Genomic DNA, 22423 nt, shown 5'->3' on the forward strand with positions numbered 1-22423 from the left:
GGTTTACTCAGGCATATTTATTGCAAATGAAATATACAAACTTGTGAAGTGTGCTTTTGTGTTTTTATGTCATTTATCAATAAACCTATATCTATATTGAATTGGGCCTAAAATTGATCTCTGAGGTACTCCTTTGTATAGTTCCTGAAAAGTACTTTCCTAATTTCCTAATTTGACATTTTGTTTTCTGTTTTTGAGGTAATTTGACAATAGTTCTGAAGCCGAAATAGAAAGTCCATCATTTTGTAGTTTTAGCAGGAGGTTGCATTGTGAGGCAGACAGTCAAAAGCTTTTGAGAGATCCATAAGTATGCAGCCTACATACTTGTTCTGGTCAAGTGCCATTTTCCAATCCTCTATGACGCAATAATGCTGTCTGACATCGGCCGTATCCAGCTCTGAATGCAGAGAGGTAGGGATGAAAAACACCATCAAAGAAGTCACTGAGTTGGGATTGTATGGATCTACCCTTTTCTTATAATATAATGTCTACTTGTTAAATATTGGTTTTGGCAGCCTTTGTTTGTTATGAATGGTTTTATTGTTTTCCAGAAGTTTTGGTTGTTTTGGCCCTCTGTGCATCTGTCTATAAAGTAGTGTTTTATTGATTGTTTTCTGAGTTTGGTGACTTTGTTTCTCTGTGTTCTATATTTTTCCCAGTTGTGTTTGGTGCGGTTTGAGACGAACTTGTTGTGAAGCATCTTTTTGTGATAGATTTTTTGTCTGAGTTTTTTGTTCATGAAGGGTGCTTAGTTTAATTCTTTGTTTTAATGGGGCGTGTTTGTTTATTATTTCTGTTAGTGTGTTACTGAAATGTTTGTATGCTGTGTTGACATCTGTGTGTTTTACAGTTTCTTCTAATGCTGCATTATGTAGGTCAGTGTGAAAATGTTCAATGTTAAAATCTCTAAAACTTCTATATGTTAACAATGGTTGTTTCCTCACAGATATTTTGCTTTTGAATTGAAAGGATATCAAATTATGTACATCGCTGATACCAGCATTAAAATTACATATATTCCCAGTTAATAATGGTTTGTTGGTTAAAATCACATCAATTAACGTTGGTTCGGTGTTTTTCGGGTGGTAAAATCAAAAATATCACACATATTCTGCAAAGGCTGATCTTTAGGTGTTATTAGGTCATAATTTATGTCCCCGATAACAATCAGATTGTCATATTGGCTTGAATAAAAATGGGCTTGTAGAGAAATGTGGTGTGTGGATTCCCACGCTGTCTTTGCATGGGTTTTGAGAACAGCTCTCAGCTCCCAAAACCAATTAGAATGCGGAGGAAAATCACTCACGTGTTCAAGAGACCGCGCCAAGACACGATGTTGTCATCGCAATCAGCAGTCCCGGGGGAGATAACTGTTCTAAATTTAATTCCTAATGGCATTCGGAATACATCATAAGGCTGGCGCATTCGGTGACTTCGTCCTTTTCCCTTGCATGTTCCCAAGAGGGTCTTGGGTGTCTGAAACGACAGTTATGTGGTAATGCGGGTGTGTCATTGGATAAATTTTAGTTAAGTTAAAAGATAACTTGTTAAAATTTGATACATTTCAGTATGTCTTTCAATCTGAACTCTTCTCCAGACAATTATCACGTTCACGTACCCCCCCCCCCCCTCTAATACTGACGACAGACGTGATCAACGTTGCATAAAACTGATGATTTTCTTCAGATCGAAATCCATATACTTAGTGACTTTGGCTACCAAGTTAACAATGCATAATGCACGTAATGCATTAAAAGTATAAACATGTCGCATACTGAAATGATTAGGTCTCGTGCCCCGCTTATATATAGTTGTAAAAGATGTGGATTAATTAGGTTGCCTTACAAGCGTCAGCTGTAGGGAATTTCCCTTTAGCTTAGCGGTAGAGCATCGGGCTGGAGAGCCAAGGGTCGCGGGTTCGAGCCCCAGCTATCTTTATCACTTTTCATAAACGTTGCATAAAACTGATGATTTTCTTCAGATCGAAATCCAATGCATAATGCACGTAATGCATTAAAAGTATAAACATGTCGCATACTGAAATGATTAGGTCTTGTGCCCCGCTTATATGCAGAGTTATGGTCCCTTGTTCATTATTTATCTAACTCGCCGTTAACTCAACGTTGTCAACGTCATACCATTATTCTACGACTACTACTACTGACGCATCTTACTGGTGTTACTGGGGACACATTCACGGTGAGTCTGCACCTGTACCTCGCGCTGTAGCATGCCGCTGAGGGCTGAACACCAGATTAATCGCTCGACTTTTCCTTATGAACTCTGGTTACTTACATTGTCAAATATTGTATGAGAATATTTGAGAATGTCGGAGCGTAGTCCAATAGATTCTGGTCTGCTGTGCCCCATAAGTATACAGAGTTATGGCTCTTTGTTCATACCAGTAAAGGGTCATCTCTGCACTTGAAGAGTTTGGCACTTACAGATTGAGACACCTCAGCACTTTTTCGGGTCATCTCAGCACTTAATTGTAATTTTTCGTTCACACCATATGTCACTTTGTCTGGTGCATATACTTACATTGTGTCTTGTATAATCAGTCACCACGTTAACTATGGCCAGACTTTTTGTCTGTTTAAAGTGCCTAATGTGATGGCATAGTGTACGGGGTGTGCTGACATCAGTTCTTGTATGTCTTTTTTACAATATTTCGGCTCTTATTTTCCATCAACTTAGTCTCTTTGTTCTGATGCATATTATTTTAACTTCAATTGCCAAAATTTCCTTGCAAGTAACTCTTCCAGGAATTGCAGTCACTCTGACTGACATGTACTGTGTCGCATACTAGAAAAACAGGTGTTGTGCCTCACCATACTTACAATGTTTTGGCCCTTTTGTTGACTTGAATACTGTACTATCAAAGATAGGGCATATATTTTCTTGTAAGTTGGAAACCAGGGCTGTATCCATAAAACCATTAAACTCCTAATTAGTTCTCCTGACATGTGTTAACTATTTGACCGTCAATCTCTCCCAGTCTCCCTGTCACCTTAAATTGCTGAATTTCATAGTGAGTTCCTCTTGCATATTTCAAATCTTTCTCATGCACCTTTACTTAGTTTGTTATGGCCTTTTTTTCATAATTTGTCACGTCCTCATTCACTGTCACCTACACTTGCCAATTTGTAGGTAAATATCTCTGAGGTCTTAGATAGTAAGTGTTGTGCCCCTCTATATATAGTTATGACCCTTTGTTTGCCATTTGTCACTTTGTCCAGAAAAATAGCAGTGTTATAGTGACCTCATGTGTAACTGTGCAATGTTGGTGTGCAGAGTGTGTGTATAGCGCATGTGTGTTGTGTTTGAATGTTAATGTGTTGATATGTAGTGATAGTGTATGTGTTGATGTATATATAGTAGTGGTAATGTGTAGTGGTGTGTAGTGTTTGAGCATGGTGTTGTGAGGTGTTGGTGTGTTAAGTTTTAGTTTATGTGTACGGGTAGTTTAAGTGTGTAGTTGTGAATAGTGTTTGAGTGTGGTGTTTTAAATGTGCTGTTGGTATGTAGTATTGGATAGTGTTTGAATGTGGTGTTGTGTAGTGTTGGTATGTAGTTTAGGATAGTGTTTGAGTGTGGTGTTGGTATGCAGTATTGGATAGTGTTTGAATGTGGAGTTGTGTAGTGTTGGTATGTAGTATAGGATAGGGTTTGAGTGTGGTGTTGGTATGTAGTATTGGATAGTGTTTGAATGTGGTGTTGTGTAGTGTTGGTAGGTAGTATTGGATATATGTAGTGTTTGCGTGTGGCGTGTAGTGGTGAGGTGGTGGAGTGTGGTGTTGTGTAGTACGTGTTGATGTGTAGTTTAAGTGTGTATAAGTGGATAGTGTTTTATTATGGTGTTGTGTGGTGTTGGTGTGAAATTTTAGTCTGTAGTGGTGGATAGTGTTTGAGTGTGGTGTTGTTGTGAACTTTTAGTCTGTAGTGGTGGATAGTGTGACAGTATGGTGTTGTGTGGTGTTGGTGTGTAGCTTTTGTGTGTATTCGTGGATTGTGTTAGACCAATTTGTTGTTGTGTGGTGTTGGTTTGAAGTATGTTTTTGTGTGTAGTCCTGGATAGTGTTACAGTATGGTGTTGTGTAGTGTTGGGGTGTAGCTTGGTGTATAGTTGTGAATAGTGTTAGAGTGTGGTGTTGTGTCGTGTTGGTGTGTAGTTTTAGTGTATAGTGTTGTTGTGTAGTGGTGGGTAGTGTTTGAGTATGGTGTTGTGTGGTGTTGGTGTGTAGTTTTAGTGTGTAGTCGTGGATAGTGTAAGATTATATTGTGTTGTGTGGTGTTGGTGTGTATTGCTGAAAATATTAAACAACGAAAAATTGTATAATTTTAAATGAATAAATCTTTGACAATACGTTTTGTTAGCACTTTCATCTCTTCATAGAGATTCTTCAGACTACAAGGTAATACCTTATTTATGGGCGGATTGGTGGTATGGTGAACACTCCGGCCTTCCACACAGGCGGCCGGGGTTTGATCCCCGAAGTCGTTGTATGCATGGAATATTCAGAAAAAGTGTTTTTCTCCTGCCCACACAACTCCAACAACCCAGGTGGAGTATAAAATGGTCTGGGGTGGATTTTGCAGTATCTGTGCTGTTGCATTCAAGTGAGGTGGCACTATCTATGTACTGTAAAGCGCTTTAGAGTGGCTGATTCTAGCTAGATAGGGTGCTATATCAGAAATTGTATATTATTATTATTATTGATTGCTGCATATTCATATATATATATATTATCAGTTCATCTTTAAGGACTCCTCTACCACTGCCATAAACTTAATTAGTGCTGGAATCAGGGGGGGTTTCGGCATCACTATAGTTTTGATAAATCATTTCTGAAAAGAAAACCGTACCTTGCAGAACTTTTATGATATGCAATAAAGATGAAACAAATTAAACAAAATTTTATCAAGAACAGTGTTCTGAGTGGAAAAAAATAAACGGGGCTTAAGACTGGGAACAGACACTAGATTTCAGATTGTTATACTTATTGTTATACAGATTGTTGCTCCAACCATTTGAGCTATCTGATCATCAGAAGTATCCTGGCCGAACTGTGCTACGGTTATATCCAAACGGAAGTTAAAGGGAGGTTACTGTATATACAAAACAACACAGTGGGTGTGACAAGCATCCTTAAATGCTTGTTTTTCCTTGTACAAATCTACCAGGTGAGCAATTCAGGCACCATGGACCTTGTTGGCTATGATATAAATCAACACAATTGAAAATGATTGTGACTACACACTAATGCCCCTGAGATAATATCTGAATGTAGACTTGAACCACAGGTAGTTTTAAGTGAAGAAGGACTGTGCCAGGTTCTGTAGCTAGGGAGACACAGACAAGTTAGGATGTCACGCTCCACCTCATTATATCAAAGCAGGTGAATCACTCGCATCAGGTGTCCTCCCCACATATATGTATGTAGCCACTCTGGGGTAAAGGAAACATGCATTAATCTAATGTATCCACAGTAAGAGGATAAGACACATCAGGAGCTTTACTAAGCAATATAATTGTGATAGGACTTTTGCAAAAATGGTAAGTAATTTGTATATCTACAATATGTAAGAGAAATGTTTCTAAATAATGTCACTTCATTACGTTGTAAAACTTGGATTGCCACTCGTATAACTGTATACTGGGAGTTAATTAGGTCAATAATGAAAGGTTATCACCGGTAGAATACCCGGTAAAATGGCATGGGTTTCTAGGTCACCTGAGCTTTGCTCAAGTGACCTATTCCAATCACTTTCCGTCCGTCGTCGTCCGTCGTGCGTAAACTTTTTACATTATCAACTTCTTCTCAAGAACCAGTGGATGGAATTTTTTCAAACTTGGTCAGAATCATCCTTGGTAGATGAGGCTACCAAATTGTAAAATTGGGATTCCTACCCTAACCCAAGGGGCCAGGGCGGGGCCCAAAAGGGAAAATTAACCAATATTTCAAAAAATTTCTTCTCCAGACTCAGAGGTATTACAGTCATTTTCTCTGTATGGATGGAAAGATCATCAGGGGCTTTATTTCAATTGTACATTTCAGGACCCCCAAGCTATCCGTTCTCCCTTGGGGAGGGGGTAAAGTTTACTATAGTTTATATAGGGAAACAACACTTTTGGGTATATTTTGACAATTTTCTGTTGGAAATTATTTTTACTTGGTCAGAATCATCTTTGGTGGATGACGGTATCACATTGTAAACTTGGAATTCCTGCCCCATCCCCAGGGGTTAGAGCGGGGCCCCAAAGGGAACATTTACAAATATTTTAAAATTCTTATCCTTTGATGACATGACAAGTATTGTATTTCACTTAGTTTACATGCTGATTTCCACATCACATCTAAACAATAAAATAAAGCTACCAGTACCTATGATATAACTCAGGTGACCGCTAAGGCCCTTGGGCCTCTTGTTACACTTTAGTTTTGAAGGCAATATATATATATGACTCTGTTATAAACTTTAGGAGTATTTATGTTGATTTGTGCCAAAACAATACAAATTCATCATAAAGAAGACTTTCACTATAATTCTTCAAAGTAGCTCCTTCACTTGTACTAGGGCTGTTAGCTGTCACAGGTGAAGGTTGAAAGTAGACATACATTACTGTACTAGCTTGCATAAATATGGTAATAATGTTAAATTCAATAGAACACAAATCCTTGAGGTCATTTGACATGCAATAGGGGCAGGGGGAAAGAGGGAGTTTATCATCTAGACTTATGATTCAAGTTGTCCTAGCTAGGATTGTTTGTGGAGTCTAGATCAAGAGTTTGACCTCGGGGTTAAGTTGTTCGGTTGTCCTAGGGTTTCTAGTGGAATCCTGATCCAGGACCTGACCTCAAAGTGGGGATTGTCTAGGATTCTAGTAGTGTCTTGAAAAGGATTCAGACCTCATGGTTGGGGTTATCCAAGGGTTATAGTTGAAGCATCATCTGGAGTCTGACCTCAGGATAGGGTTGCCGTCCTTAGTTTTAGACCTCAGGGTGGGGGTTGTCATCTGCAGTGAACTTCATTTAGCTGAATTAGAGATTTTTGATTGTATAGTGATCGATCTAAACATTTCCTTCCTATTAAATCCAGAATTACTTTAAAACTATTTCCTTGTAGATATAGTGACCTTATTATAGGCCGAGTGTATATGTACCTGTGAGATTTTACCTGTGACATCTATATAACCCGATACACACATTTACTACGTGACAGTCTTCAGGTGTAACATACCTGGGTACACTGGTCGGATATCTACTGTCTACACACTAGCTCCCAGGCCTGGTCCGGTATCAGCATTGTTGATTTGATGACTGTCCCGTACATAGGTGGGTTTATAATGGTCATACAATATGCCGGCATACACACGTACATACAGCCATCTGGTTTATTTCCATCATTCCTTGTTTACTCCTGAATGTTTGTATGCATGTTGAATGTATAATTTGGCAAAACATTTCAGCTTATTTACAATAATAGAGACCAGGGCCTGTGTGGATATACACTAATGGCTATGTAACAGTATAATTGCCATGCAGTAATTATGTAGTAGCCAAAGCTTGTACAGCTGTGATTTTCAACCATGTACTTGTTTACAGGGGCCTTAATATATGTCTGTGCCTTATGACTTCCGGAAAATATCACGCACTAAAAACCAAGATGATTTTTGCATTGAGTTTTGGAAAATACATGTAAGCAGAGATTATCCAGGGGAAGGGGGCCTCGTAACAGCCTCAAGAAGCACCTTAAAATACCATTGTACATGTAATAATGAGAAGGTATAAACAGATACATTATATCATTTGGTATATGTGGTAAATAAGAAATTAAATATAGCCTGGTACATATGGTAAAAGAGGAATTATACAGACATAGCATGTATATTATAAAGTTGTTGATATATTGGATGCAATTATATAAAGCTGGTGGTTATGTAAGAGATCTTGAGTGGCCAGGTATTTGCAACTAGTTCAGGTTGCAGGACAGCAGCTATAATGTTAAATAGTGAAGCTAGGTACCTGGTAAATATGAACTATGTGGTGATCATGAAGGAAAATTTTAATAAACATGGTTTAAAACAGTATACCAGGAGTTATCAATTATGAAGGAAAACTCCAACTTGCTGGTCCCCAAAAACACTATTTTTTATAAATTTTACAGGAGTCAAACAACTACGAGATGAAGAATCAGGTAGTACACACAGAATTCGTAGACACAGGGTACGGTAAGAACTATGTCAAGTTGCTTCAGCTAAGACGAGAGGGCGATGCCCACCACATTCAGGAGCTGGAGGTTAGCGTAGAACTCACCCTCAATAACCAGCGAGAATATCTTTATGGAGACAACACCGACATCATCGCCACCGATTCACAGAAAAACACCGTCTACATTCTTGCCAGAAAATTTGGGGTATGTTTAGTGCAATTGAACCGGCACTTAATATTATATCGGATATTAGGATAACTCGATTAACTCTTTCACCCCTGAAGACACATTTGAACTCTTCCAATTCAAAGATTGGAATAGTTCATTATAAAATTTCAGGGGTGAAAGAGTTAATATTTTTTTTCCATGTACCAATTTTTCTCTATGCAAACTAAGTAAAAAAAAGTAAAGTATGCATGATATCCCGCTTATCATAATATATTTTTTCTGTCATAAATGGATTTTTATAAGCTAAAAATTTGCACAACTATGGTCAAGAAAATTATATACTGTACAGCATGGCGAGGATATAGATGGGGGAGTAGCCTTAGTAAATACACTTCACTGTAAATACATAAAAGTGGGGGGGGGGGGGGGGGGGGGGAGGAGGTGTGCATGTAGCTAGGTTTCACTATAAATATATAAAATGGTTGGGAGGGTTAATTTTACTGTAAATATTATATATACAAAGGTTGAAGTTGATGTTTCATATATCTCGGAAGATTCTGTGAAAATGAAACAGAAAATGTACACACATGGGCAAGGGAGGAAGATTGGTGTCTGTATATCAGTAGTGTATACACAGAAATGGGGGGGAGGGGGGGGTGTATTTGTATTCCAATAGGTGTCACTGTAACTAAACCCATATTAAGCAACTGAGTGGGCCAAACACAACAACATGTATGAATCTCAGTGGGTGCCAAAGAAAATGTATGCAGAAGTCAGTCAGTCACTTTGTATTATTAATATAAATTAAATAGTACCATACCATTGTTTAACCACATAGTTTTCTGTCACTCCACAGGTGAAGACCCCAGAACAGTTTGCACTACTCCTGTGTAACCACTTCCTCACAAAGTACAGTCATGTGGACAAGGCAAAAGTCTACATTGAACAGGCTCCTTGGAAAAGGATGGAAATCGTAAGTATTTAACATGATCTTTGGGGGGGGGGGGGGAAGATGTTGATAAGGATCCCCGTAATCCTGCCAAAAAATGAAAATATGCTTCGAAACAATTCGCTTTGATTAATCATTTTTGAAAAGAAAAGTATACCTTGCAGGACTTCTAGGAAAAAATAATGAAGGTGAAATAAATAAAATTGGACTTGAGATTGTTATATCATGGCTGAAAGTGATTGAGATGCCTGGACAAGGGAAGTGTACAAGCCCAATGTGCTACATATGCAGTTATATCCAAATGGAAGTTAAGGGGAGATAACTGTATATAGGAAAAACAGTAGTGCAGTGGGATAGAGATCCTTAATCAGGCTTGTATTGAGTTCAAGTCTGATGTATATTTATTTATGAAGAGTAAGTTAAGGCTTAAATTGACAGATATCCATTTAGTTTTTTGATGTGTTTAACCTCAGGTTAGATTTATCAGATATCTGATCTATATTAAGGTACATCTGAATGGTATGTGTTTCACTTTAGTTCATGTTTGACAGTTATATCCCGATTCATGAAGTTTGTGGGTTGAACTTAACTTCAAGTTTGATATATATATCCATTAACACTACCTGGTACTATATAATGAAGTAAGATCATGAAATGCTTGACATGAGGTGTATCCCAAGATGACATTGTAACAGAATAAACATACACTGTATATGTTATTTTTTGTTTTCCCACAGGATGGGGATAAACATGTCCACGCATTTCTGATCAGCGATGAAGCCACACGGTTCTGTGACTGTGTACAGGCCAGAGGAGGTATGCTACGTCCTGGATCTGTATACAGCCAACATGATCCCTTAGTACACAATTCAGTCACTTTATCTCAAACAGCAAATCTGAAGCGGAAAACATAATTCAGTTTAAGAATTCGCACTAGATATTTGATACTAAAGGACAATTTTAAAGACTGAAATTCAACTTATCATTCCATAGATATATACCTAACTCATTAAGTGATCAGTTGTACTTGAAGCATAAACCTTGAAAGTTTTAGCTCGATGATGTGCATTTTGTATGTGACATCGAATAGAGTCCAATGGCCTCTACAAATAAAGGAGACAGCATTTAATTAGAATTGAAATAAAATTAAAGACAGCATAAGCAACATGAAGCTTATAAATTAATTCATTCATCCCTGAATTTCATAATGAACTATTCCAACCTTTCAATTTGAAGAGTTCAAATGTGACTTCAGGGGTGAATGAGTTAATAATAACTTACATTTTGTATAACATATTAACTGATTATGAGTGCCAATGTTTTGATGTATTTTGTATCTTCAGGCAAACCTTTGGTGTCTGCTGGCCTGAAAAAGATGAAGATTCTGAAAACAACACAGTCAGCCTTTACAGGGTTTGTGAAGGACGAGTTCCGGACACTGCCTGATGCTAATGACCGATTGTTCTGTACCGTGGTCGATTCCAAATGGTGGTACAACACTGTGGACCATGTCAACTTTGACAAAGTATGGTAAGCTTCCGACTGTCGCAGCAATATCAGGGTTTAATGTAGGACTATGTCAACTTTGACAAAGTATCGTAAGATTCAGACTGTCACAACACGATCAGGGTGTATTACTGGTCTATGTCAACTTTTACAAAGTATGATAAGCTTTCGACTGTCACAACACGATCAGGGTGTAATACTGGTCCATCTCAACTTTTACAAAGTATGATAAGCTTTCGACTGTCACAACACGATCAGAGTGTATTACTGGTCCATCTCAACTTTGACAAAGTATGGTAAGCTTCAGACTGTCGCAACACGATCAGAGTGTATTATTGGTCCATCTCAACTTTGACAAAGTATCTTAAGCTTCCGACTGTCATATAGCATAGTGATGGTGTATTTTTTGCCAGCAGATGCCTATCATGATCATGAGAACTCCTTTTAACTGTTAAATTTTTCGTTTTCTCCTTTTGCTGTTAAACAATGAGTTACAGTATATAGATTTTAAGATACTATATGAGAGCATGGAGGCCTTGACAGAAGCCTAATATGAAGTAAGTTAAATATGTGAATTCCAATAATAGAGTAGCCAGTCTCCTTCTCTCATCAGGAATTAGGAAAGTAGATGATTAGGTCTTGGTGTTTTTATATCAAATTCCAAATATTAAATCCTAAAATGTTCAGAGAAACCCATGTCCAATCTGACACCCTGCGAGATTCAACAAATTTGTTGGATTAGACAGTTTCAAAATACTGAGGGGTCAGATTAGACAGGTTCCTTCGAACTCCAGAATATTTGTTGACAGGGACACAGTGAAGCAGGTGATACTGGAGACATTTGCCGGCCCAGCACATGAGGGTGTGTTCTCTCCCTCCGTACAGAATACTCTCTTCATCACAGAGAAACATGTACTGGCTGGAGTTCCTCAGGTACAGCATGTTAACATCATAATCTGTCAACAATGTGTTAGCTTTGTCAACATAATTCAACCATGTTTACAGTATGTCAGCATTGTAATCTGTCAGCAGTGTATTAACTTTGTCAACACAGGTATGTTAACATCATAATCTGTCAACATTGTGTTAGCTTTGTCAAAATTGTAATCTGTCAACAGTGTGTCAACAATGTTAACATAATTTTTTGACATCATAATTCAACCATGTTTACAGTATGTCAGCATTGTAGCATTGCAAAATGCCAACAATACAGTCAACGTGTAGACATAAACTTGTTAGTTTGGTAATGTTGGTGTATATCAACAATGTTAACAAGATTATTCAACAACAGTGTGTCAGTATTGTAGCATTGCAGTATGTCAACGATGTCAACACCATTATTTGCCAAAACATCAATTTATTAAAGTGTGCTATCAATATGTCAGTATTGAAATATGTCAACAGTGTTTCCATTTTAGCATTGCAGTACACCAACAGTACAGTCGACTTGTTAACATTAATTTGTCAGTATTGTAATGTTTGTGTATGTCAACAATACAATTGGCCAAAGATGTCAAAGGTTTTGACTAGCACTGATGGAACCACTGGGGACAAATATAGCATCACAAAAACAATATAGTATGTCAGTATCAACTTTGTAACAGGTATGACAGAACAGGCGTGTCATCTTTTTATATCTCAGTTCGTTATATATTCCGTCTTTGCGTATTGCAGAGGTATCTTCTCTTGTGAGCAGGTATTGATTGTTACGTCATGGGTTTGTGTGAGAAAATTACGTCGTTTTCTCCAAAATTGATGACGTTACTCTCACAAACCAGTGACGCAACAAGCAATACCTGCTCACAAGAAAAGATAACTCTGTAATACACAAAGACGGAATAGGCAGCATTGTGATAACAGTTTCCTTACTGTCCTCGTCAGATAGAGAAGATGGAGATGGAGCTCCCCAATGTCCACTACTTTGGTGTCGACTTCACTCGATTCCCAAAGATCAACTTTGAAAATAATACAAATGAAGTAAGTTTGTATGTGTTCAAAGTCCTCACACATGCCTCTTGTCTACCATACCTTTACACCTAGAGCCCACATACAGCACTGCACAGATGACTGTTCATGGACTTAATTTTGGGGTGAAAATGTCGCAGGTCAAGGTATCAGTTATCATTTTTGTTTGTAAAAAAACTTCCAGATTTTATACTGCTGTTAAGGGGTGAAATTTCAACTTACTCAAAACCATGCCATAAGCTTACCAAATAACTGCCGGTGACTACTGTCCATTTTTCTCTCTGGTGGTGGCTGGTGTGGCTACATCACTCAAAGGAGTGACCCAACTTTGCAGGAGCCAGCCATAGATGGGAGGCAGATGGTTCCTCCTGCCACCCCTGTTCAGGTTTTTGGAGTGTACACTAGTACTGATATATAAATGGCTTCTTTGTACCTTAATCCTTTTCCTTGTCAAGGAAGGAAAGTCATAGTCAATCAATCTTGCAGTCAGCCTCAGGGGCATTATCAGCCTCAGCAGAAAGAATTCAAGTTCACAGTTCTCTGTCCTGTGCCTCGCAGTAATCTTTGTTTCGGGTGCCGAGAAACCTTTTAGATTCCCCTATCTAGGATGACTAGCAGGTGGCACATGAGATCCTGTAGATCTCTAGATTACAGTTCAATTCTAAAATAGAAGCATAGACACCATGGTCTTTTAAGTATTTAATTCTGCTGTGATATATTACGATTCCCATTATTTATGTCAGTACTATGTTGTCTTTAAACTCATTCACCCCTGAAATTTCATAATGAACTATTCCAACCTTTGAATCGGAAAAGTTCAAATGTGTCTTTAGGGGTGACTGAGTTAATAGAAGAAACACTGTTGAAGTTGAAATGCTCTGTTTTCCAGATCTACATGCCGACTGACAAACCATCAGGAAACATCCGTGCTGCCATAGAGAGGAAACACATGTCAAAGCTGTAAAGATGAACAATGGCCGATAGTTGTTTATAATGCATAGCTAACGTCTTCTGAGGATAGTTAAATCATGATGTTGTTGAGAATCTGGACATTATTTCATCCTAAAATAACACTGTGAAACTATACCTGGTTATAACCTCAACAGATAGACATAAAGGTTTCATAAAGGTTTCAGTACATTAAATTTTCTTATTGTACGCGACATCAAATTGAATTCCAATGGAGCAGGACAACATGAAAGGATAAAATTGTGTGAATGATTACTAACAGTGCTATAAACGATCCTTTTAAGACAAAAATTAACAAAAGTTGAAAAGTAGCATACACATTTGTATGTCATTAATCAGGACTCAAGTTATATACAAAATATCAGAATAAAGAAAACCTGACAATATGTCAATCATGACTTATATCTGGTCACATTTTACTGTATTGCTTTCAGATTTGTAAGGAACATGTTGAGGAATGGTCATTTGATAAAATATATGTTTGTTGAATCAGTACATGCGAGTCCTTATAGCAGGTTTTCCAGATCAATGGAGCCCAGATTGACAAGGTTTGACAGTACAAACTAAATACAAAACAAATTTTAATATGGGTTGGGATAAAAGGTTATATTTAAATTTCAGTTTTATGTTTCATTGGCTGTGATTGGTTAGGTCAGGGCTAATTTTGATAACAAGACAGGTAATTCTTGAATCGCTGCCAAAAAATTACTGCAAAAAACTATGCCTATGCGAATAGCTATGATATCCTCTCCCCCATTAGTATAGCAGTGGTGCCCGCTCCTTCTATGGGTAGTGTTGTGGTGACCCCTGTCCCTTTAGTATAAATGTAGAAATGATGCCCCAACCCTTTGGGGCATATAACTGGTTCCCCCTTTCCCCCAGTGGTAAAGCAGTGGTGCTCCTCCCACTTTGGGTAAAGAAATGGTGCCCTCTCATTTTGTAAGAATAGTGCTCACTGCCCCTGATATGGATATTTACAGCAGTGCTTCCCCCCCCCCACCCCACCCTATTTGTTTAACATTCAGATGCCCATTTTCCTATGGATATAGCAGTGGGGCCCAATGGGAAATGGGAGCAACTATATAAAAGACTTCTCCTTGAGGTTGATGAATCTATAAAACTATGCATTGTATACGTATACATAATATATTCATACTGCTGATGTTTTGAACTTGTTTCATATATTCATTCTCAGCTGGTGTTTAATTTATTTAATCAGAAAAATATATATATATGATCCAGATGAACTGTTCAAGCCCATGGACTTCTAGTCTGTTGAATCAAGTAATCAAAATGAAGATGTCAGTGTTTTGAATATGTTGACCTCTATACACAATTTTAAGCAACAAGTCTTGACCCCATACACATCGTCAATAGTAAGTCTAGACCCCTGCACAGCTGTCAATTTATTGTTGACCTCTGTGCACTGCACTTACACTGTAAAATCATTGATTTGCAGAGACTACTTACAAGAGGGGGCTGCAGTATTAAAATAGATATCTGTAAACAGTATTCACTGTTAGCACTTTGTTTACTCTGCAATACATGTATACTCACCATCAAGTTACTTATACACAGCTATACAGTGTTCTAAAGTCAAGATATCTGCTCTGTACAATTTCTACTGATGATTAAATTGTTATATTCTAGATGTGAAACAGATATTTGCTCACAATCACCAAAATTGTTCATAATCTCAAAACATGATGACTTGATGAAAGGTGCTTTATTATAAGAAATCCATGTAATTATGCAGTTATTCTATTTAGTTATACAGTATATTGTTAAGTCTACATATTGTGTATGCTCATTAATATTGGAAAAAGTATATAATAAAGTTGAGTTTCATATTTTAGTTTTCTCATATTTCAACACATCAAATGCAGCTGTACCTGTAAATCAGTATGCCTGTGTAACAGGAAAGAGAGTCGTATGCTTACAACGGGGATTGAATCAGCGACACCGACCTCCCCGTCTGCTGCTCAATGGATTGAGTTCAAGGGAAATTCCCTCTAGTGTGAAGCTAGAAGGTGACAATAATCATTATGTACAATTGAAACCTGCCACACCTGTAACAGGAAAGTGAAAATGCAGTCAGACGGAATGATAACCCTTGTCCTACGAGCTCTTTAGATGGACGCATCACAGATTGAGCCCGACCAGCGAACGACCCAGTCCAGTTCTGCGACATTCTTCCCCCACAATGTCTATGTATCTTATTGCTCCACTTATTACTGAAAAATTTCATTATTACAAAAACCATACCCTTAATCTCAAGTGATATTATTGCATATCAAAAACAAAGACTTTTCTTGCCTAAAATAATTTTATTCAAATTGATGGAATGAAATAGATGTGTTACAATGAAATATTATGAACTTTATCCACTTGTTTGCACAAGTATTGGGGATATTTTCCGGTAGTATGCAGGGCACATCTGCCTGTCCATCAATCAAGCTTTAGTTTCTCTGCAATATTCCCCTAAAATGAACCTGATTTCAATCAACTTTCATATGCACATATCTAGAGGCAAGTCTCGGGCTTTGATCACCAATGTGATGTGTGGATATTTTCATGTAATGATAGAAGTGGTTTGAAGTATACCTTGGTATGTGATGTTTCGAAACATTTTGCAAAATTCTTAATACTCAAATCTGTTTAAAGGAGCTACATCTAAATAATATGTGTAGGTTTTCTCAGAATAGCACATGACTGAGAACACTTTTTAACTGGCATTTTTTAAATTTGTAAATTGTATGAACAATACAGATTTTAAGTATAAGGTCATGAATTTTTCTTAAATGTGCTATATTCTGCACAGAGATCCTGCTGACAACTCATTATAAGCTAGTACATTATGTAGTTTAAACCATAACCATAAACCAAACAAATCCTTAAAATGATAGAAAACAATATATTACATAAAACACTGATTAATCCGGGGATCCTCATTACATGATTGCATTCATGCAGGGCATTTCCTACTAATACTCAATACAAGACATTGGAATGTGCTAATGTGCTGACCAATAAACATAACTAAAATCACTTGCATCATATAATTAATCAATTCATACAACTTAATTATTATTAAGTATGGCTCATATCTGGTCCTTTTTACATGATACTATGCCAAACAAAAATGTCTGGACTTTTCATCAAGGTTGACAAATAAGCCTGTCTTATCGTATACACAACTTGAATGGATCCTTGGACCCTACAAAGTACTACATGAAGAAATCTTGACATGGAGAACCAAACAATATTCCAAGCATAATCTCAATGAAGGTTTAGAACTACAGACCAAAATGTGTTCCAATGTATATCTGTTGTGGCTATTCCAGAATATATTGGCAGGCACTTTCTCTAATAATGACGGGTGGCGGGGATCATCTCAAAGTCCTTTTGCACATACATAAAGTACAGTTACCAAATGTAAAGAAATAGGTGTTGAGGTATCTGTAAAAGTGTCTCCCACATGCATTTATATAGGGAAAGTCCCTAATATAACTGGGGTACATTCGCGTATCCGGCTGAAACGGTTGAACCTGTAAAGAAAATGACAGATACAGATCTGGACCAAGCTGACCTCAGGAAAATTTGGTACGTGTAGATTGAGGGGTCCAGACGTACCTGACCAAAACTAAAATGCTGACTATTGTCTGTTTGCGTTATTTCTTTCTAAAACAATGTCAAGCCGCATGCAGTTTTTAAGATACGTTGTGTAATTCAGTGGACACCTGAGAGAAGGGCATAATATTCTTGATAGATTGCTTTTTATTCTCCGAAACTGTGCATTTTCAGCTCTGCTTATAGAACGATCCAAGTGCGTTCGTTTATCGTGGAAAATTTCTGCGCCACACGTACCGTTTCAACCGGTATACGCGAATGTAGCCCTGGTATAATAAGTACAAAATTCAGCATTCCTCAATTACTATAGGGTCCGGCATACATTAATAAACCTCTACAGAAACATGTCTCCTGATGTGTAGCTACATTTGGCTGAGTACACTGCAGCTGTCTTGAACAAAGTACAGTTTTACCACCACAATGTCCATGGGCCCCAACCTAGGCATTATTGCACATCAACATGTACATGTGTATTGTTTTGTACATGACACTTTATATTTTCCATATAGTTCTGTCCATAAATAACAAGTGCTCCTGGGAACATAAACAAAATAAAATCTGACTTCCACTAGTGGGGTGGGCCTGAAGACGGCGAGTCCAGTAATGTTTTTCTCCGTGCTGTTTCTTTGGAAACATTGTTGTACAGTTTGGTCAGTCTTTCCTGAAACAAGAAACAAAATACAGTCAAATGTAGTGATTTTTTTTAAATATACCTATATTTATTTGACACATTATGAAGTACCAAGCATACTTGGTTCTTAGAATTCTGATGGTGTGTTTGGGAGGGGGGCTTAAAATACATTTTGTGGAAATGATTCATGTTGTTGCTTTTAGCCTCATTATATTGGGTGGGGGAATGGAAATTAACACTTGGAAAAACAAACATTATAACAAAAACAAACAATATAACTGATGTCCCAATATGAAATGATTATTCCACTTGTTTTGTGGTGGCATAGTGGCGTTTTATGTACGTCCATGTACCTTAAGTGAACAAGAGTACAGCAGGTTGGAACAATATATGCCAGTCCAATGCCAATCTGACATACTTCAAATACTTCTGATGCATTTCATCAAAACAATGGAAATTAAACCAAAGTGTGGATGGACAGACACTCCCTATACCAGTGAATGGACAGACACTCCCTATACCAGTGAATGGACAGACACTCCCTATACCATAATACATCCTATCAAAATTCTTGACGGGTGTATGAAAAGCCTTCATCCATATGTGTAGTGTAATAGTTTTCCAAAAAATAACAATTATGATTCCATAAAATTTTAAGAATTCTTCAAAACAAGAATAATATAAATCAGTTTTATAAATTATGTCATTTTCAATTCAAAACCCTCCTTATTTAATTTTAAACCCATAATACAATATTCAGTATAAGGTGACAGTACCCAAATCGGATCACCAAACCATCATTTTATTATACAATTGAAAAAATCTGAAGAGGAATTATACTCATTTATGGTTGTATCAAAGGAAGAATATCAATGGGTGTTCTTACAAACGAAATTAACACCTGGAGCTCACTTATATTTATAGAGCGCTCTGAAGTCACCAATCAGCGTCTCCAGTTTCTGCGAATGTCGGGACCAAAATCGGATCGAGGCTTGAATTTTGCAGTGTGTTATGTACGCTTCAAATGAATACTTTTTTTGTGCGCATATTAACATTTTATGATGACCTTTAGAATTTATATGACAAAAAGTATTTCTATAGTGAGATTTATTCCTATAGTCCAAAACAGAATGCATAGTCGTTGCACTCGCAATTTTTAAAAAACGTGATCAAAACACTGACATTTGAGTTTGAATTACGTTTTCTTGTGTTAATTGAACTTAAAAACTAATCATCTGTAGACAACAAATGGTGCATAGCTATCTATTCTAAGACTACATCATTGCTATAACTGATTTGTTAACACATTTATTTATAAGGATTTTTGCAAAAAGTGATCCGATTTGGGTACTGCCTCCTTATAGTCTAAGATATGTATAATTCTTGATGTTACCTGTACATTTTGTAGAATGTTATTGACTAACATAACACGTCTGCGAGAATTGTTTAATTTCTTGACGTAGGGTTCCAGATCCACTGGCACTGCCTGTTGTTCTGCTATCTTCTTCAAGTCTAAAATCCAATTAATAGGAACATTAATTTTGATCTTGATCTTAAAAGAAGTGAAGTTACAAAGATTCACTGATCGACTGACATATAACTTGTATTTTTGTCTTTTGTATATATATATAGCTGGGTCAAAGTATTATTCAAAGGTGTACAACTTCGGAGTGTTGACTGCATCTGTCAGTGAAGTTTGAGGAAATTTGACTGAAAACTGTAGGAGTTGTGCGGACAAGTTTGTGTTGCCTTTAACTTTCATAAAAAGGGACATAACCTCTGAAATGGCCATATCGAAATATTAATCAGGTGCACTTGACAAAGTGAAACTGGCACTTTGTGATCAAGTGAGCATATATTCAATACAGGCACTTTTCATGCATACAGGTCTGACAAACTTGTCAAATTTAAAGTTACATGTATGTAAGTTTCACTGGATATAAATTAAATCTAACTCACCGTCGGCTAGACAATCAATCTGTTGCCGCAGCTCCACCTGGCTATCCCTGTAAATTTAACAGACAATTCAAATCATGTGTGTATATTACCATATTTAAATTTGTAGCAAAGCTTTTCATATCTAAGTAACTGGTTGACACATGATGTTTCAATGACAATGTATAACCGGCTGATGTTTATGTGACGTGGAAATAAATGTGACTTTGTTTTCATTACCTAATGCATGTACTTTCTAAAAGTGAAATACAATGAGATCTTGATATCATGGCAATGACTGTCAGGATTTATTATTGACAGTAATTAAGTGTGGCAGGGTTCAATTGTACATAGGATTAAGGTCGTCCTCTAGCTTGTTAATTTCCCTTCTTCTTCCGTTTACGGGAAAGACTCCGGTGGCGGAGTGTGAAATATCCCGGAACTGTGGCGCTATGTACATGAAAATGGAGGTCGCAAATTATAAAATATTTGCCACAGTCCAACCGTTAAAATAACATTAGTTGTAGCTTATGTTAAACATATTCACAATATGTACAGTGGCTTAATTACAATTATATTTAATTAGCCAGACAGGATCCTCCAAATGTTAAGGTGGAGATACCACCTTTGAAGGATTCTAGGGAGGGTCACGTGCAAATTGCCTCAGGAAGATCATTCCAAGCTGCAATAGTGCTTGGGAAAAAAGAAGACTTAAAATAGTCTTTACTTGTATATATATGCCGAAACTTATGTTGGCCTCTAGTACGCCTGTCAGACTGTGTCAGGACGCCATTAGTCACTTCAACCAACCCCCCATTAATCTTATAAATTAGAACAAGCTTTTAGCTTAGTGGTAGAGCGTCCAACTAGCTAGGAACCTGGAGATCGAGGGTTCGATCCCCGGTGAAAGTACACTATTCTCTTTCCTGTTACAAAAGTAAACAGGAGATCCGCCCACTCGGCGTTCTTGCCATCATTACGTCACATACCTGACAGTTTTGACCCTGTCGTCTATTTCCTCTACTGCTGGCTTCAGGAGCTCCACCAGCCCATCGGCGACAGCGTCCCGCGTTCGGCTATCCAGCGAGTCTGTGCTACCGTCTGCACTAGACGTAGACGGCGTTATTGAAGGGTTGTCGGCCATATTTAAAACGTCTGTGTTATTGTAACGCTTTAACAGTAACCGTCCGTTTCACAACATTTTCCAGACCCAGAAACATATGTATTACCGTATTGCCTATTGTCAATACACCCTTCAAAGTCAAGTTATCTATTTTTCAAGTCTAATATGAAATAAGCACTGCCTATAAGCGAGCGCACATAGTTCGGTAATCTTTGTGATGAGTGTAGATCTCGGGCGCCTGCAGCGCCCCAGCTAATGGCTTTACAGGTAACGTAACAAAACGAACAGAATCCATCCTTAGGACAAAGGTGCGTCAAATATACTGACATGAAAAAGAAATAAATGGTGGTTATAAAAAATAGTATCTTAATTAAGAAAACCTTCCAGATATTTCATGTAGGCCTTTTTTATTGTTACGAATTTACTATTATTTCAACACCTTTGTCAATATATCGCCTGATCCCCGGTTAAATAGCATCAAAATTTGTCAAGACAAAATGACAGAAATAGGATCTACTTTGCAAAGAAAATATTTGTTAAAAAGGCAAAGTATTGCAATGCAATCCATAGTCCATAGGTGGTGGGCACGTCTATCAAAAAAAAAAAAAAATGAATATATAAAACTAGTTTTATATATATATTTTTTTTTTTTTTGATAGACGTGCCCACCACCTATGCATAGTCCCTCACCGGTAGGACCTAAGAATTGCTATCTTTAACAAACAGTAAACTTATGTCAGGAAGCATAGGTCACAGTGAGGTTATAGTGATCTACTTCACTCCTCTATCCCAAGATGTCCTTGTTCTTCAAATTAGGTTACTCAGGGTGAAATAGTATAGAATATATGCCCTGGACAAACATTTTTAAATGCAAAGGTCAAAGGTCAAATCATTGATCACAATGACCTAATTATGTACACTCTGACATCCCAAGATGTCCTTAAGCTTGTACACCAATTATCTAGTTACTCCAGGTAAAAAAGTATATAAGATATGCCCGGGACAAACATTTTCAAAAGTAAAGGTCAAAGGTCAAGTCATATATCACAGTAACCTAAACCTTGCACACCAAATCTGGTTACTGCATGTGAAATAGTATAGATGATATGCCCCAGGACAAATATTTTCAAATGTAAAGGTCAAAGCATAGGTCACAGTGAGGTCATACAACTGGAGTGACCTTCTAAATTCTTGCACTGTGCACGCTGCCATCCAAAGCTGTTGTTGTTCACCAAATCTGGTTACCCCAGGTGAAATAGTATAGAACATATGTCCCTGACAAACTTTTCTGACGGACGGACAGAGGGGGTGCAAACCTAGCCCCCCTCCCCAA

The 22423-nt window shown here is 37.5% G+C and overlaps 3 protein-coding genes across 12 annotated transcripts in view; 1 reads left to right on the forward strand and 2 right to left on the reverse strand.

The window, feature by feature from the left end:
• LOC110442193 (failed axon connections homolog) overlaps window positions 1-1440 on the reverse strand; it is a 36788-nt gene extending 35348 nt beyond the window's left edge. Inside the window, exon 1 of the mRNA XM_021485694.1 lies at window positions 1307-1440. Within this exon, the coding sequence (XP_021341369.1) occupies window positions 1307-1425 (119 nt within the window). The 5' untranslated portion in view covers window positions 1426-1440. The remainder of the gene's footprint in view (window positions 1-1306) is intronic.
• On the forward strand, window positions 1408-15619 carry LOC110442106 (uricase-like). 10 transcript variants are annotated; one of them, XM_021485615.1, is made up of 9 exons: window positions 1416-1504; window positions 5015-5184; window positions 8170-8418; window positions 9239-9355; window positions 10069-10147; window positions 10675-10861; window positions 11647-11770; window positions 12719-12814; window positions 13692-15619. In XM_021485615.1, exons 3-9 carry the CDS (start codon window positions 8188-8190, stop codon window positions 13764-13766), a joined length of 909 nt encoding a protein of 302 aa, XP_021341290.1. In that variant the 5' UTR covers window positions 1416-1504; window positions 5015-5184; window positions 8170-8187; the 3' UTR covers window positions 13767-15619. The 10 variants fall into 10 exon arrangements, with proteins under 10 accessions (XP_021341259.1, XP_021341290.1, XP_021341298.1 ...); XM_021485623.1 differs by having other exon boundaries at window positions 1416-1495; XM_021485609.1 differs by lacking the exon at window positions 1416-1504 and adding an exon at window positions 2106-2199.
• Window positions 15620-16083: 464 nt separating this feature from the next.
• Window positions 16084-21271, reverse strand: LOC110442232 (SNARE-associated protein Snapin-like). The gene is made up of 4 exons (XM_021485738.1): window positions 20957-21271; window positions 19992-20038; window positions 19426-19544; window positions 16084-18062 (listed from the first exon to the last, which is right to left on the reverse strand). The coding sequence occupies exons 1-4, from the start codon at window positions 21109-21111 to the stop codon at window positions 17970-17972; spliced, it is 414 nt and encodes a 137-aa protein (XP_021341413.1). The 5' UTR covers window positions 21112-21271; the 3' UTR covers window positions 16084-17969.
• Between the last annotated feature and the right edge of the window lie 1152 nt (window positions 21272-22423).

Source organism: Mizuhopecten yessoensis, unplaced genomic scaffold (genome assembly GCF_002113885.1).
Source record: "Mizuhopecten yessoensis strain PY_sf001 unplaced genomic scaffold, ASM211388v2 scaffold1883, whole genome shotgun sequence".
NCBI lineage: Eukaryota > Metazoa > Mollusca > Bivalvia > Pectinida > Pectinidae > Mizuhopecten > Mizuhopecten yessoensis.